This window comes from Suncus etruscus, chromosome 1 (genome assembly GCF_024139225.1).
Source record: "Suncus etruscus isolate mSunEtr1 chromosome 1, mSunEtr1.pri.cur, whole genome shotgun sequence".
In the NCBI taxonomy this organism is placed as follows: domain Eukaryota; kingdom Metazoa; phylum Chordata; class Mammalia; order Eulipotyphla; family Soricidae; genus Suncus; species Suncus etruscus.
In genome coordinates this window covers 204163528-204179276 of record NC_064848.1, presented here as the reverse complement: position 1 = coordinate 204179276, position 15749 = coordinate 204163528, and the positions used below count along the sequence as shown (strand labels likewise).

Sequence of the window (15749 nt, the reverse complement as noted above, 5' to 3'; positions counted from 1 at the left end):
GCCTAGCGGTGCTTTCCCGGACTATGATTGGGTGAGGCCGAGTGTGGGCGGGGCAAATTCGAGAATGGGAGTGACCACGAGCGGCGGTGGGCGTGGCCTTGTCGGAGGCGGCTAGCGGGGCTGCTGCTGGGCAGATTGGATTCCTGTGCCCGGCTATGGCTCCTCGCTGCTGGCGCTGGTGGCATTGGTCGGCGTGGCCTTGGACCCGGCCGTCTCCCTCCGGGAGCACCCCGAGTTGGAGCAAGGCAACTCTGGGGCGCTGTAGGAGTGCGGGGAGTCCTGCGATCGTTAAGTGTAGGAGCCGGAGCGGCGGAGGGGCAGGGCTGGACAAGGGTTAGAGAGGGCCCGGGTCTGGGGTACTGGAGGAGAAGCACCGGGGATGCAGGAGATGGGGGTGGCATGCGACCCCGACAGCTAGGGACCAAAGGTGCGGCCTCCAGGATAAGACAGGAGGCTGTCAAATGGACAAGAGGGCAGTTCATGATATCCACAGGTGTGAGAAGGGGCGAATGGGGGTGCAGGAGCACTGAGGTCTGAGCACCAAGGGAGAACCTTCAGGTGCAAACAGCCTTGCAGGAATGAATGCTTCTGTGTGGGCTGGATAGGGGTTTGCAGAGAAGATGGGCTAGAAGAAATAAAAAGGGGTGTTGGGGGACAAGATGGAGGTGACAAGGAATCTTTTGGAAAGATGGGATGGTGTGAAGCACCATTAAATGAAAAAGTGGGGTGTCAGTGATTATGGGGGCTCTGGCTGAAGATGCAGATTTTGAAGTTAGGGCCCCAGCTGACACCCATACTTTGAGGGTACAGTGAAAGTACAGATAAGCCTGTTGAAGGTGGGAGTTAGTGTGTGGGCTCTGACCCTCCCCTCCCCACGCTCCAGGTTGCTCCCACCGGCCCTTCTCCACACGGCAGCAGGACCCCCAGATCTGTGTGGTGGGCAGCGGTCCAGCTGGTTTCTACACAGCCCAATACCTGCTCAAGGTAAGCTGTCTCCTGTCCACACCCCCACTGACTAGCTACCTGTATCTCTGAGTTTTAGAAACACCCCAGGACTGCAGATGGAGGAGAGGATCCTACCCCATCTGGACTGGACCCTTCCACACTGTCTTCCCTTCACCCCCCACGCTCAGGGGCTTTCTCCTCTTGGTCCTTGACTCAAAGAAAAGCTGATCTGATCAGCCCATGGACAATGGCAGCCAGGCTGGGCTAAGCATTCTGGGCACAAAGCAAGGGTGAATCTTTGTCTCTCTTCTCCTCTCCTCCTCTTCTCCTCCAGCATCCTGCATCTCAAACCCTCTTCTCTGCATTCTCATTTCTTTTTATGATGGTTTTTAGACCTCCCCTAACAGGGCTCAGAGATTACTCTTAGCTTTGTGCCCCTGGTGGGGCCCAGGGAATCATATGGGATGCCAGGTATCGAACCCAGGTCAGCTGCTTGCAAGGCAAGTGCCCTCTCCACTGTGTTCTTCCTCCGACTTCCTGTGCTGGGCTCTAACTCTCTTTAGGCCACTTTTTTTTTTTTTGGGTGGTGGGGAGGGCCATACCCAGCAGTGCTCAGGAATTTCCTGGCTCTGCACTCAGGAATTAATTCTGGCAGTGCTGGGAGACTGGGATGCCAGGGATTGAACCCAGGTGGCTGTATGCAAGTCAGACACCCCCTCAGCTAGGCAATGACTCCAACCCCATGCAGGCTACCTTCCCTTCCCTCTTACTCTCTGCCCTTCACATCCCTGCCCCCCCCACCTCAAGGCCAGTTTGTCAAAGCTTATGATTTTGGCCTTGGGGGCCAGACTTCAAGAACATGGCTGCCCTTGAGGCTAGATTAGTTCTCTGAAGAAGACCTTGGTGGGAGGGAGAATCCTGTAGCCATTGGAGGGGCCGAGGCTGACTAGACATAGAAGCCTCACTGTGCAGGGGGCATGGAGTCAAGAGTAAGGAAGTTGATTTTTGTTTGTTTATTTTTGTTTTTGAGTCACACCCATCGGCACTCAGGGGTTACTCCTGGCTCTGTGCTCAGAAATCTTCGCTGGCAGGCTCAGAGGATCATATGGGATGCTGGGAATTGAACCCGGGTCCATCCCCGGTCAGCCACATGCAAAGCAAATGCCCTACTGCTGTGCTATCTCTCCAGTCCCTGGGAAGTTGTTAAAATCAATGCACAGCATCTGCTTCCCATAGTCCAGCAGGAGGGCATTTGTATTGCATGTGGCTAACCCAGGTTCAATGCCCAGAATCCCAGAGTCCCCAGGTACCGCCAGGAGTGATATCTGAGTGCAGAGCCAGTAGTCAGCCCTGAGCACTGCTGCATGGGGCCCAGAAACCAAAATAAATAAATAAATAAATAATATTTAATAAAGTGACATGGACTGAAACTGATGTTCAAATGGGACGCTTATCAGACAAAACAGGCTTAGGAGTGCTTGGCCTAGTGCTGACCTAATGCTAGGACAGTGGGGGTGGCAGGGGACAGTCCTTGGATAGAGGGTGAGTTGTCCATCCTGCTGGGACTAACACTAAGCTGTTGGCAGTGCTGAGGCTGATAAGTGCATCAAGGCCCTTTGCTCTCCAGGGCATCTGCATCAGAAAGTATGGCTGTGGGCCGGAGAGATAGCATGGAGGTAGGGCATTTGCCTTGCATGCAGAAGGACGGTGGTTTGAATCCCAGCATCCCATGTGGTCGCCCATGCCTGCTAGGAGCGATTTCTGAGTGAAGATCCAGGTGTAACCCCTGAGCACTGCCGGGTGTGACCCAAAACCCCCCCCCCAAAAAAAAAGAAAGTGTGTCTGTTCAGGGCAGTGATTATAGCACAGTGGGGGAGGTTGCTTGCCTTGCACTCAGCCGATCCAGGTTTGATCCCTGGCATCCCATGAGGTCCTCGCAAGAGAGATTCTCAAGTGCAGTCAGGAGTGAGCCCTGAGCACTGTTGGATATATCCCCCACCCCCCAAAACAGAAAAAGGACCGGAGAGATAGCACAGCAGTATGGCATTTGCCTTGCAGGCAGCCGATTCAGAAGAATGGTGGTTTGAATCTCGGCATCCTTTATGGTTCCCCATGCCTGCCAGGAGTGATTCTGAGCACAGAGCCAAGAGTAACCCCTGAGCGCCTCTGGGTATGACCCCCAAACAAACAAACAAACAAACAAGAACATGACATGACTCATACTAAATTTTTAGTGTATCTACCTCTAAAAAAGGAAGTTTTTGAAGAGAAAATTACATTTTTTTTGAGCCTATAGCACCTGGTATTCCCAGGCGGTTTCCCATCCAAGTACTAACCAGGCCCGACCCTGCTTAACTTCCAGGGGGGTATGGCCATAGACGAAAATTTCATTTTCAATTTGTCATTGATTTACAGTGCTTAGCTGTATTTATTTCTAGGTGGACGTATCACTACATCCACAATTAAAAAAAAAGTGGGGGTCCAGATAGATGATAGCACAGTAGGAAGGGTGTTTGCCTTGCATGACTACTGGAATTTGATCCTTGTGTCTATACAGGGACCCCTGAGTGTTCCAGAAGTGATCCTTGCATGCAGTCAGGAGTAATCCCTGAGCACTGCTGAGGACAGAGGGGGGGAGAAGGGGGGAGAGAGGGGAGAGAGAGAGAGGAAAGAGAGGGGAGAGAGAGAGGGAGAGAAGGGAGAGAGAGGAGAGAGAGAGGGGAGAGAGGAGAGAAAGGAGAGAGGGAAGAGAGAGGAGAGAAAGGAGAGAGGGTAGAGAGGAGAGAGAGAGGGGAAAGAGGAGAGAGAAGGTGGAGAGAGAGGGGAGAGATAGGGGAAAGAGGGGAGAGAGAGGAGAGAGAGGGGAGAGAAAGAGGAGAGGGGAGAGAGGGGGAGAGAAAGAGGAGAGAGAAGAGAGAGGGGAGGGAAAGGAGAGAGAGGGGACAGAGAGGGAGAGAGAGAGAGAGAGAGAGGGAGAGAGAGATACCTCCTATATGTGGGATCAAGGAAACCAAAAATGGTTCCAGTTACTGGAATGGAATATTTTGTCTACAGAACTGGGCTTCCAGGGGTGGGAATGGCTAGAAGGGTCCCTAGAATCCTGGAATGCTGGTGGAGGAAGTGACTCCCTGGGGGCTCTCCAGGGATGAGTGAGGTGTCGCAATGATGCACATCTGAAAAGTGACAAGCACTGGGGCCATAGCAAAAGCACAGCCGGTAGGGCATTTGCCTTGAACGGGGCCACCTAGGTTCGATCCCCGGCATCCCATATGGTCCCCTGTTCCTTCCAGGAGTAATTTCTGAATGCCGAGCCAGGAGTAATCCCTGAGTGCCGCTGCCGAGTGTGGCCCATAAACAAACAAAAAATTTTTCTAAATTCTGACCCCCTCAATAAAAAATAAAAGGAAGTAAAAGAAGAGTGTCAGGATTGTGAGATAGAGCTGCAGGTCAGGCCGCCTGCCTTGCCCACAGCCAGCCAGCCCGGGGTTCTGTTCCTGGCACTGCAGAGAGTCCCGAGAGCTCAGCCAGTAGAGATCTCTGAGTACAGAGCCAGGAGTAAGCCCTGAGCACTGCTGGTGTGGCCCAAAATCCAAAAGAGAAAGAGGGAGGGTGGGAGTCCAGGGGTGTGAGAGATAGCTCAGGATTTTTTTTTTTTGTTTTGTTTTGTTTTTTGTTTTTGGGCCACACCTGGTGGTGCTCAGAGGTTACTCCTGGCTGTCTGCTCAGAAATAGCTCCTGGCAGGCACGGGGGACCATATGGGACACCAGGATTCGAACCAACCACCTTTGGTCCTGGATCGGCTGCTTGCAAGGCAAAAGCCACTGTGCTATCTCTCCGGGCCCGATAGCTCAGGATTTAAGGCTCAAGCATATGCTTGACTTTGCTTCAAATCCCACTCTTGAGGGCTCCCCCAAGCTGCTGGGTGGAGTCAAGGAGAACCTCAAATATTAAGTGTGGCCTCAGAGACCCCAGAACATTTATAGAGTGACCCAGGTAATTCCCATCTCATCCTGGGGCCTCACATCAAATCCCTAGTCAGTCACAAATTTCTGGGACTGACCCCTCCCCAGGCCCTCTGAGCACTGCTTGGGAGCACTCCCCCCAAGAGAATACAAACTTCAAGGAAAAAAAAAGTGGTTCCAGGAAGTTGAGTGACGCTAAGGAACTTGATGTCCATCCAGGGACAGGTGGAGGCAACAGCCTTGGAGACTGGGATGGAAAACTAGGCATGGGGTGCTGGGCCTGGGTGGAATGCAGAGGGGGCGGCAGGCTGGCCTCGGTTTCCTGCACTTAGCCTGCCTTTTCCCTCCCTGTGTAGGTGCCAGGCTTGGGCACCCGCTATCCTCAACCCTGTGGTCAGGGCGGGGGACACTGCCCAGCCACCAGCTGTGTCTGGACCCTCAGTGGGGCCTGGCTTGCTTCCCAGGGGCACACATGTGCTGAGCCAGCTTGAAGCGTCCACCTAGAGTGGGGAAGGGCCAAGAGCCAAGCACTGATGGGGAAGCAGTGTCCACGCCTGAGCACTGAGAGGCCTTGTACCCCACAATCACTCTCTGCACACACACGTGCCAGAACTCTGGGCCCCAGGGCTGGTGGCGGTAAGGCCTGACCTATGATGAAACCACAGAATGAGTCCTAGTACATGAGTGATGTTGTTTCTCCAACAAGACCTGATCTTTTCTTTTCCTTCCTTCCTTCCTTCCTTCCTTCCTTCCTTCCTTCCTTCCTTCCTTCCTTCCTTCCTTCCTTCCTTCCTTCCTTCCTTCCTTCCTTCCTTCCTTCCTTCCTTCCTTCCTTCCTTCCTTCCTTCCTTCCTCCCTCCCTCTCTCCCTCCCTCCCTCCCTTCCTTCCTTCCTTCCTTGTTTTGGGGCCATACCCGGTGGTACTCAGGGGTTACTACTGTCTCTGGGCTCAGAAATCACTCTCAGTGGGCTCCCTATAAAACACTAGGGATTGAACCTGGGTTGGCCACATGCAAGGCAAATGCCTTCCTCTCTGTGCTATCACTCCAATCCAAAACCATACCTCTTTCTTTTTTCTGTACCTTTCAAGTACTAATGATGTCCCAGCTCCCTGTACCCCAGATTCCTTTCCCACCATGAGATTTCAAGTGAATTCCAAAGATCCCCCCATACACACAAGCGAGTTATTCTAGAAGGGGTGGGGAATTGGCTGTAGGCAGATGAAGACACCCCCAAATCTGGCTGCAGGCTGGGACAACCTGGAATGTGTTTTCCTTCTGGCCTACTTGGGGGGAGTCAAAAGGACTCCCCTCTCCTGGCCGCAGACCCCCCTGTATATCCTTAATCTCTGAACTGAGCCCCCCCCATTCCCCATTCTGTGTGGACCAGCGGGGCCTCCACCTTCTGCACCCCTCTCAGCACCATCCCCAGGCCCAGGTGGACATTTATGAGAAGCAGCTCGTGCCTTTCGGCCTTGTGCGCTTTGGTGTGGCACCTGACCACCCCGAGGTGAAGGTGAGTCCCGGGGGTGGGGCTTGGAAACTCGGGGGGGGGGGGGGAAGGAGGGGGAAGCCAGGGAAGCCCCATGCAACTGCACATCCCGACCCCGACTTGTCCTTCTCGCAGAATGTCATCCACAGCTTCACGCAGTTGGCCCGCTCTGAGCGCTGTGCCTTCCGTGGCAACGTGGCCGTGGGTAGGGACGTGTCGGTGCCTGAGCTGCAGGGCGCCTACCATGCGGTGGTGCTGGTAAGAGGGGCAAGGGGATAGACAGAGCGGGGTGCAGGGTGGAGCCCAGAGCTAAGGGCCTGGGCTGAACTGGACATGAGGCCGCTGGGGGCAGCTGAGCTCCTGCCCCCACTCCAGGCTCAGGGTCTTTCTGCAGAGCTATGGTGCCGAGGACCATCGGACTCTGGGCATCCCTGGCGAGCAGTTGCCCGGCGTGATCTCTGCACGGGCCTTTGTGGGCTGGTACAACGGGCTTCCTGAGAATCGGGAGGTGAGTTGGGGAGCGGCTCCCCAGTTTCTTCTTCCTCCCTGGTTGCCGTGCTTGTGGGGTGAGGAAGCTGACATTCTCAAAGGGCCCCAGTTGGATGTCAAGGGGGCCTGGGTGGTCGTGGGGCAGATCCAGGGTAACAGCTGGGCAGGCAAAGAGTGGGACCCTCCCCTCCTCTCCCATCTCCCCACAGCTGAATCCTGACCTCAGCTGCGAAACAGCCGTGATTCTGGGCCAGGGCAACGTGGCCCTGGATGTGGCTCGAATCCTTCTGTCTCCTCTCGAGCACCTGGAGGTGAGTGGCTGGACACATGTGGAGGGGTGACACCAGGAAGCCAAGTTCATTCCTTCAAGCTCCATGCCTTTGACCTGCAGGCCAACAAGCACAGGGTGGCCCTGGGTAGAAGATTCTTTTTTTTTTTTTTTTTGGGTCACACCCAGCAGCACTCAGGGGTTACTTCTGGCTCTAAGCTCAGAAATCACTCCTGGCAGGCTCAGGAGACCATATGGATGGGATGCCGGGATTTGAACCACCATCCTTCTGCATGCAAGGCAAATGCCCTACCTCCATGCTATCTCTCCAGCCCCATGCCTAGAAGGTTCTATGAGCTCACGATGCTACTCCACAAGAAACTCTCCCAACTCACCTGCTTCCTCTTAGCTCAGAATCACTGTGTAGTTCTTGGCTCAGTCCTCCTTCCTCCAGGAAGCCTTCAAGGACTACCTGAGTAGGTTGGCCTGCTTGGAAGATAGCCCTGTTTGCTACATTTTTCTTTTTTTCTGATATGGTTATTTTGGTTTTGGAGTCACACCTGGCAGTACTCAGGAGTTACTCCTGGCTCAGAGCTCCGGATAACTCCTGGTGGGGTACCAGGGATGTTAGGAATTGAATCTCAATGGGCTGCATGCAAGGCAAACCCTCTCCCCGCTGTGCTATCATTCCCACCCCAATTACCACTGTATTCTGGACTCTGATAAGGGTGAGATTTTTTTGGTTTTTTTTTTTTTTTTGGTTTTTGGGCCACACCCGTTTGACGCTCAGGGGTTCCTCCTGCTATGCACTCAGAAATCGCCCCTGGCTTGGGGGGACCATATGGGACACCGGGGGATCGAACTGCTGTCCGTCCTACGCTAGCGCTTGCAAGGCAGACACCTTACCTCTAGCGCCACCTTCCTGGCCCCAACGGGTGAGTTTTTAACTCAGAAAACTATGAGCACTGATACTCCTCAACCACTCCCAAAAACTTGGGGCCGGAGAGATAGCATGGAGGTAAGGCGTTTGCCTTTCATGCAGAAGGTCGGTGATTCAAAATCCTGGCATCCCATATGGTCCCCTGAGCGTGCCAGGAGCGATTTCTGAGCATAGAGCCAGGAGTCACCCCTGAGCACTGCCGGGTATGACCCCCCCAAAGACAACAACAACAATAACAAAAAAACCTCACCAAAAACAAAACAAAACAAAAAACTTGGGACACATTTGAAGTAGAAGCTGGCCTACACTGCTAGGGCTTGGGTTGCTGGACGGGTGGCAGTACTGCGTGTGGCCACCAGAGGGCGCGCCGGTGCTGTTTCAGGACCAAGTTCCTCTTGGCGGTCATGGTCATCATGTCTTGATGACTTCAAGGCCCTTCATTCCTGCCAGAAAACAGACATCACAGAGGCCTCCCTGGGGGCGCTGAGGAAGAGTCGGGTGAAGACGGTGTGGATAGTGGGCCGCCGTGGACCCCTGCAAGTGGCCTTTACCATTAAGGTGCGGGTGTGTGTGTGTGTGTGTGTGTGTGTGTGTGTGTGTGTGTGTGAGAGAGAGAGAGAGAGAGAGAGAGAGAGAGAGAGAGAGAGAGAGAGAGAGAGAGAGAGAGAAGGGAGTACAGTACAGGGCCCAGTCCTCTCTTGGTGGGGGGCAGGGCTGAACCCCAAAGACCACTGCTTGGGGTGGAAGAAGAGGGGAATGTGGGGAGTTCAGAAACTATCTTGACTGCCCCCAGCCTCCTTCACCCCCTACTAATCCATCCCCCAGGAACTCAGGGAGATGATCCAGTTACCCGGAACCCGGCCCATTCTGGATCCTGCAGATTTCTTGGGTGTCCAGGACAGAATCAAGGGTGAGGAACCCCTCCTGACCACCCCCATAGCCCCCAGAACTGGAGGGTGGTGACCAGGCCCAAACTTGACCCTTGTCCTTTGGGGCCCACAGATGCCCCACGCCCCAGGAAGCGCCTCACTGAGCTGCTGCTGAAGACGGTCACAGCCAAGGCCACGCCAGGACCTGCCACCTCCCAGGCCTCCCGGACCTGGGGCCTTCGCTTCTTCCGCAGCCCACAGCAGGTGCTGCCCAGCCCCGACGGGCTTCGAGCAGCGGGTATTCGCCTGGCTGTCACCAGGCTGGAGGTGAGTGTGGGGCCTCCCCTTCACCAGGTGGCCCCCCACTTCCCTCAAGGCCTGCTGCTCTTCATCTCTGCCCACCAGGGAGAGGGAGAGACTGCCCGGGCCGTGGCCACTGAAGAAACCGAGGACCTCCCCTGTGGGCTGGTGTTGAGCAGTGTGGGGTACAAGAGCCTCCCCATCGACCCCAGCGTGCCCTTTGACCTAAAGCGTGGGGTCATCCCCAATGTGGATGGCCGAGTACCAGATGTGCCTGGTGAGTGGGCAAGTGATGGCATGTGGAGGTGGGGACACTTGTGTTTTATTCATTCATTCACTCATTTGCTCATTCATTTATTCACTCATCCATCCATCCATCCATCCATCCAGCCATCCATTCATTTATTCATTCAGGCCGAATGTTCAGCCACCCCCTTTCCCTTAACCCTTTGTTCTCTGTCCCAGGCATCTACTGCAGCGGCTGGGTGAAAAGGGGACCCACAGGGGTCATCACCTCTACCATGACTGACAGTTTCCTCACGGGCCAGACGCTACTTGGGGACCTGAAAGCTGGGCAACTGCCAGGGAACCCCAAGCCAGGCTGGGCAGCCATAGAGTCCTTGCTCCACAGCCGAGGTCTGGGCCCGCTTTTGGGGAGTGTTTTGGGGGGGATTGGCAGTGGGGGGGGGAATGGAGGGTCACTGTCTTCTCCCCACCCAGGGGTGCGGTCTGTCTCGTTCTCAGACTGGGAGAAACTGGACACCGAGGAGGTGAACAGGGGCCGAGCCTCTGGGAAGCCCAGGGAGAAGCTGCTGGACCCTCAGGAGATGCTGCGGTTGCTGGGGCACTGAGCCCACTTCCAGAGGGGCAGGGACACAGCTGTGCACCCGCCCACCCTGGCATCAACCATAGCTGCCGCCTTCCGGGGGTTGGGGGAGCGCTCTGCACGCTGCCCACATCCCTTGGCCGCCTTGCCTGTGCGGAAGCGAGGTCTGAGCCCCTGCCCCCTCCTGCTCGCCTATGGGCGGCAATAAATGGTGGGTGCTCGCGCGTGTGACTTCTTGAAAGGAGGAGGGTGGCGTCTGGGGGTCACCTTCCTGCTGCTGTTCCCTTCCAGTCGCCAGATGGCACTGCGGTCCCAACGCCCAGCTCCGGCGCTGCCAGGGGGCTGCAGGGGGGCGTTTGGCAGCGGGACTGGCATCTTTGGGTTTGGCCCTGCTGCCTGCCTTCTGCCCACACACGTCAAGGCACCCTGGGACCACAGGCTGCTGGCATTGCTGGCCCCACCGTTATACCACTTCCCTCCCAAGTCCATTCCCCAAAAACAGCCAAAATAAGGGGGGAAAAAAAGAGAAGATGGGAGAGAGAAGGGGTGTCTCTCTAGGGTGCCAGGGGGATCCACGCCTGCCACCACCACCACCACCTTCCTTCCAGTGCCAAAGGTTACCCGCCCCGTGATGGGTATCCACCCAATTCACCACTTTATAAAAAATAAATTAAAAGGAGCTGGGTGCGTTTTGCAGTTTTCCAAACCCTCTTGGAGACGCTGTTTGGAGCGAAGGGCTGGCAAAGCATCGGGGCCCAACCAAGGTCACGCAGCCAGGGCGCGGCGGGCTCGAACCCGGGGCGCTGGGGGTTCTCTCGCGTGGGGGGACACAGGCTCCGGAGAGGGGAGCCGGGGCGGGGCGGGGCGGCGCGGTTCAGGGCGGAGGTGGCGGTGCCAGGCGGGGCGGGCGGTGGCGAGCGCTGGGCACCAGCCGGCGGGCGCGCCCCAGAGGCGGAGGGCGGCGCGCCGGAGCCGAGCGCGGGACAGGCACCGGGCAGCGGGCAGCGGGCTCCCGGCGCGGGCGCAGCGCCCCTTCCCCGCGGTGAGTGGCTGCGAGCCGGACGGGGGCCCTAACTTCCCCGCCAACTCCCGTGCCAGGACGCACGGGACACCCGGGGTGCGTCTGAGGATGGGGCGCCCTGGGGACCCGGCCTTGGGGGCCCCCGGTTTGCATCCTGGCGGGCCGAGAGGGAATCGGAGCCGCAGCCGCGCGGGAAGGACGCGCGTGGGGCGCCCCAGACCTGCGTCTGCGGGACCACGAGCTCCTCCAGTCCTGCTCGGCCCGGGCCGGGGGCGCATGGCATTGCGCGCGGCATTTGGCATCTGGGCATCTGGGCGCCGGGACCCCCCCAACTGTTGCTGCTGGAAGCCTGGAGCGCGGAGCAGGGCTGGAGGGCATGCAGACAGGCTCGGGCCAGAAAGTCTTGGGCTGGAGAGGACACGGGGAAGAGCCAAGAGAAGGAAGGGACCAGTGGGTCCCCCTCCCCAAGCTGTGTCTCTGATCATCTATCTGCTTTTGCGCTCCGTGGTGGATCCCTCTCTCCCCAATCAGGGCGCCTTCCCTCTTTTTTTTTTTTTTTTCGGGGTTGGGGGGAGAGGTCAGGGGAATCAGGCTGGCCTTCCTGAGGCAGGGGAGCTGGCCACATGCTGAACCCCGCCAAGAGGACATTCTCAGGGGGTTAGAGAAAAGAGGGGCGCAGAGACTAGAGGAACAGCTCTGCGCCCTCGCTCATGCTGGGCCTTGACCGGCCCCCCTAGGAATCACTCAGCTCACTGGGCCTTGGCAGGAGCTCAAGGGAGCCCCCAGCCACCTGCGGAGGAAAGAGGGACCCCCTGGACGCCAGAATGGGGCCAGTCCCCAAGGGCGCACAGACCCTGTGGGGTGAGCGAACTAAAAATTTTTTCTCCCGCTAGGAGCTCACCCCGTGGGTCCGCAGTGATAGGAAGCCCCAGGCGCCCCTCAGCATTCTGACCCCAGAGTCCACCCCCTCCCAGAGTGACTGCCCCCATCTTGGCTCACAGGGCTGGGGGGGCACCTAAAGGGTCTTGGATGGGGCTTGTCTTGTGTCGCGCACCTTTGGGCATCAGCCGTCGGTTGGTGGCAGCGGCTCCTGAACTCCATCGAGCAGGCTAAAGTGACCCCAGAAGTGGACTGTAGGGCTTTGTGCCAGACCCTAGTGGGGCCCGCCTTGGGGAGCCGTGGCTAGGCTGGGGGGCTCGGCGCGTGGTGCCCAGACCGGCCGCCAGGAGGCGTGGCCCGGTTCCCGCTCCCCATCGCCTCCGCCGCCGCAGCATCGTTAGTGTCCTTGAGCCCGCGGGTGACGGTGGTGGCTCTCGCCACTGGAGCCCCCTCCTCCCGCGGGGGTTGGGGGTGCTGATGCCACGTTCCCTATGAATTATTTATCACCGGCCTAAACATACCCCCAACTTCACAGCCCCGGGTGTGAGAGATTCCTACCTAGGGGAGTGGGCGAGCGCCCCCAGGGCTGGGCATTGGAGAGCAGCAGGGAGGGAGAAGTTGGGACGCACCGTGGGAACCAGGTGGAGGAGCGGCCTTGTCACGGGACGCCTTGGTGGGGTATTTGGTCCCGGCGGGTAAAGCAGTGGGTTGAGGCTCTTGCCTCAGGGCAGTAGATCTAGGCTTCCTGGGAAGTGGGCCCCTGATTTTAGGATTCCTCTTCTCCCACTTGGGGAGACACCTGGGTCCAAACGGATTAGGGGAGTCCAGGGGGAGAGTCTTAAACACTCACAGGTGCTTAGACCCAACTAGGTGATGCAGAATGTTCCAGAATTCTGGACACTCACTGCCCCCCTTCCTCGTGACCTGTTTGGGGTCCCTGGGGTTCATCCAATAGTCAGAATGGCAGAGTCCAGTGGCAGGGCTGGAGAGAGAGAGAGCACAGCGAGGACACCTGCCTTACACACAGCTGATCCAGGCTCTCTCCCTGTCATCCCAGAAGCCCACTAGGAGTGATTCCTAAATTGCACAGCCAGGAGTGAGCCCTGAGCACTGCCAGGTGTGGCCCCCAAGTTAAAAGCAAAAGACAACAAAGAGCGACTGAGCAAAAGGCTGACCTGGAAGAGGGGGCAGAGTTCCCCGCAGTAAGGGGGCAGTGTTGCAAGTCAGCCCTGGAGGGGGTTGACTGATGGAAGGATGGAGGATGAGGTCTTTCGCCTCCAACTCGAAGCATGCATCTGCCACCCTGTTCAGCCGGTGGTCCTGAGGTGAAGCAGCTGGTGAAAGGCTAGCAGACAGTCAGGCTTGTGAAAATTCAGCTTTATTTGGGGGACAAGACTGAAACCCAAAGCCTTAGCATCAGTTCCAGCCAAAAGCCCCCCCCCCCCCCCCCCCCCGCCTTCCACAAACCCTTGTTTTTATCCCCCATAATCAGGTACCACCCAATGGTGGGATCAGTTACCACCCAATGGTGGGAGCAGAATCGGGTACCACCCTAGGGTGGGAGCAGAATGCCAGGTCACACCCTAGGGTAGGGCACAATCACGAATCAGGGTAGGGTCAGTAACATAATAATCCCATTAAAATATTTACATACACAACAGGGCAGAAGTCCCCCAATATGGTAGCCTCAGCAGAAGCAGAGCTCGGAGCCTCCGGCTGACTGGCGAGGAAAGCAGTCAAGACAGAGACAATCCAAACTTTTGGGGGCTCCCCCGTGAACAGATCTGACTATCCAAGTAGGGACCCCGAGAGAGATATCAGCTGATTCTGGAAAGTTCTAGAAAGTTCTCTTCTAGACAAGTGGGAGGCAGTGAGAAGTGGTCAGCCCAGCCTCATGGGGACCAAAGGACAGAATGCCCGATAGTAGCTGTGCTGTCATGTCAAAAGGGCTTGGGGTCCCAGAGGGAGGAAAGGTGGCAGATGTGGGGGCACTGTGGACATTGCCAGTGGTCAAGGAACATTCCAGACCGAGGAGCAGGCATGGGTGGCGTCAGAGGGACTTAGACCAAGCGTACCCCTGGGCCTTGCAGGATAGTCCTTCATCCAGATTCATCTTGTCCAAGAGGAAAAGAAAGTGCTCAGAGGGTTGGGGCCCCCAAGCTAACATGCAGGAACCCTGACTCTTTTCCCTGCACCCCAAAGTCCCCAATAACCCAAGGGATGTGGCTGCCCAGAAAAGAAAAAGTAAAGAAAGAAAAAGAAAGAGGTGAAATTGATTTTAGGGGTATCAGTTTGATTTCACCCTGTCTTTCTGAGAAGTAGGGCAGAACCAACAGGTAATCAATATAAAAATAGGAATGAGACATCCTGCAGGCTTCCCCCAATGTTCTGAGCTTACTTGACACTTACTGTGGGGCTGGAGTTCAAGTGCTCACTGTTCCTGTGACCTGTGGCAGCTGTTTTGAGCAGGAAAGATCTAGGGCTTGGCCTGGAGCCGGTTCCAAGAGGAAGGGGAGCAGTTTGGGGGAGGAGGTGGCAGGAATTCTCAAGAATTTGGAAGCCTTGAAGGGGGTGCAAGTCTTGCACCCTCTTAGCTGGACAATTGCTTTGTGTGTGTGTATTATTTTTGTTGTTTGTTTTGGGGCCACATCCAGCAGTGCTCAGGGGTTACTCCTGGCCCTCCGCTCAGGGGTCATTCCTGGTGGATTGGGGGGACACTATGGGATGCCGAGGATCAAACTTGGGTGGTCTCTGTGCAAGGAAAATGCCCTTCCCACTCTACTATGGCTCCAGGTGTGTGTGTGTGTGTGTGTGTGTGTGTGTGTGTGTGTGTGTGTGTGTTTTGAGGCAATGCTCAGAGTTTGCACCTGGCTCAGCACACAGTGCTCACTCCTGGCAGCCCTTTTCCCACAGAGTGCTGGGGATCAAATCGTGCAAAGCAAACACCTACCCCTGATGTACAATGGCTCCAGCCCCTTTGACTGGATAATTGGAAATTCCTAAGTAGCGGGTATGCCCAGGCCTAAACCCAACGCATGCGCACACAGATGCGCAGCTCCCTGGGCCCTTAAGTCAATGGGACACTTTTAGGGATTTCAAGGGCATCAGATAAACACAGACTCCCCTCCCCTGCCCCCCAGCCTGCCTTCTGCGCCCGAAACACTCTTTGCTGCCTTGAGCAGTGAAGCTAAACTCTAGGGCACTTGAGCTTGGGGCTTTGATGATTACTAAACTCTCTCTCTCCCTCGAGAGACAGAACGAGCTCAAATGGGGCCGTTGCTCAGCGGTACTGCCGGCGTGAGGCTGTTCTTGATCCGACCTGGTCGCCAGAACGCAGAAAAACACGCTTAAACGACTTATCTGTCTCCACGGTTCCCCCACTGAGCCACACCTTCTTATGAGGACCAGACTTCCAGCTTAGAGGTCTCAGTGGGGCCTAGGGGTGGTGCAGAGTTGGGGTTAAATTAGTTCAGAAAGAGGCCAGAGTGGTGGCGCAAGCAGTAGGGTGTTTGCCTTGTATATGGGTAACCTAGGACGAACTGCTGTTTGATCCCCTGGTGTCCTATATGGTCACCAAGCCAGGAGTAACCCCTGAGCATTACCAGGTGTGGCCCAAATTCCCCAAAATATTGGTTCAGAAAGGTGGCCCGGGTCAGAGAGATAGAATGGAGGTAAGGCATTTGCCTTACATGCAGAAGGACGGTGGTTCGAGTCCTGGCATCCCATATGGTCCCCCAAGCCTGTCAGAAGTGATTTCT

At 56.4% G+C, this 15749-nt stretch overlaps 3 protein-coding genes and 1 pseudogene across 6 annotated transcripts in view; 3 read left to right on the top strand and 1 right to left on the bottom strand.

The window, feature by feature from the left end:
* Window positions 1–15749, top strand: part of FADS6 (fatty acid desaturase 6) — a 1183177-nt gene that overhangs the window by 18736 nt on the left and 1148692 nt on the right. The window lies entirely within an intron of this gene.
* Window positions 1–15749, top strand: part of HID1 (HID1 domain containing) — a 994098-nt gene that overhangs the window by 81467 nt on the left and 896882 nt on the right. The gene's annotated exons all lie outside the window — the stretch shown is intronic.
* Window positions 149–10311, top strand: FDXR (ferredoxin reductase). Its single transcript, XM_049769968.1, has 12 exons — window positions 149–294; window positions 884–984; window positions 6328–6423; window positions 6535–6657; window positions 6794–6907; window positions 7098–7199; window positions 8547–8654; window positions 8922–9006; window positions 9099–9292; window positions 9371–9542; window positions 9731–9901; window positions 9986–10311. Exons 1-12 carry the CDS (start codon window positions 156–158, stop codon window positions 10114–10116), a joined length of 1536 nt encoding a protein of 511 aa, XP_049625925.1. The 5' UTR covers window positions 149–155; the 3' UTR covers window positions 10117–10311.
* On the bottom strand, window positions 3233–3325 carry LOC125995688 (uncharacterized; annotated as a pseudogene).

Bases quoted from the DNA above. Each gene is read 5' to 3' on its own strand.
- FDXR (XM_049769968.1), top strand. From the start codon at position 156: ATGGCTCCTCGCTGCTGGCGCTGGTGGCATTGGTCGGCGTGGCCTTGG. The intron at 9,007-9,098 runs GTGAGGAACCCC...TGGGGCCCACAG, and splicing joins TGTCCAGGACAGAATCAAGG to ATGCCCCACGCCCCAGGAAG. The intron at 9,543-9,730 runs GTGAGTGGGCAA...TCTCTGTCCCAG, and splicing joins CCGAGTACCAGATGTGCCTG to GCATCTACTGCAGCGGCTGG.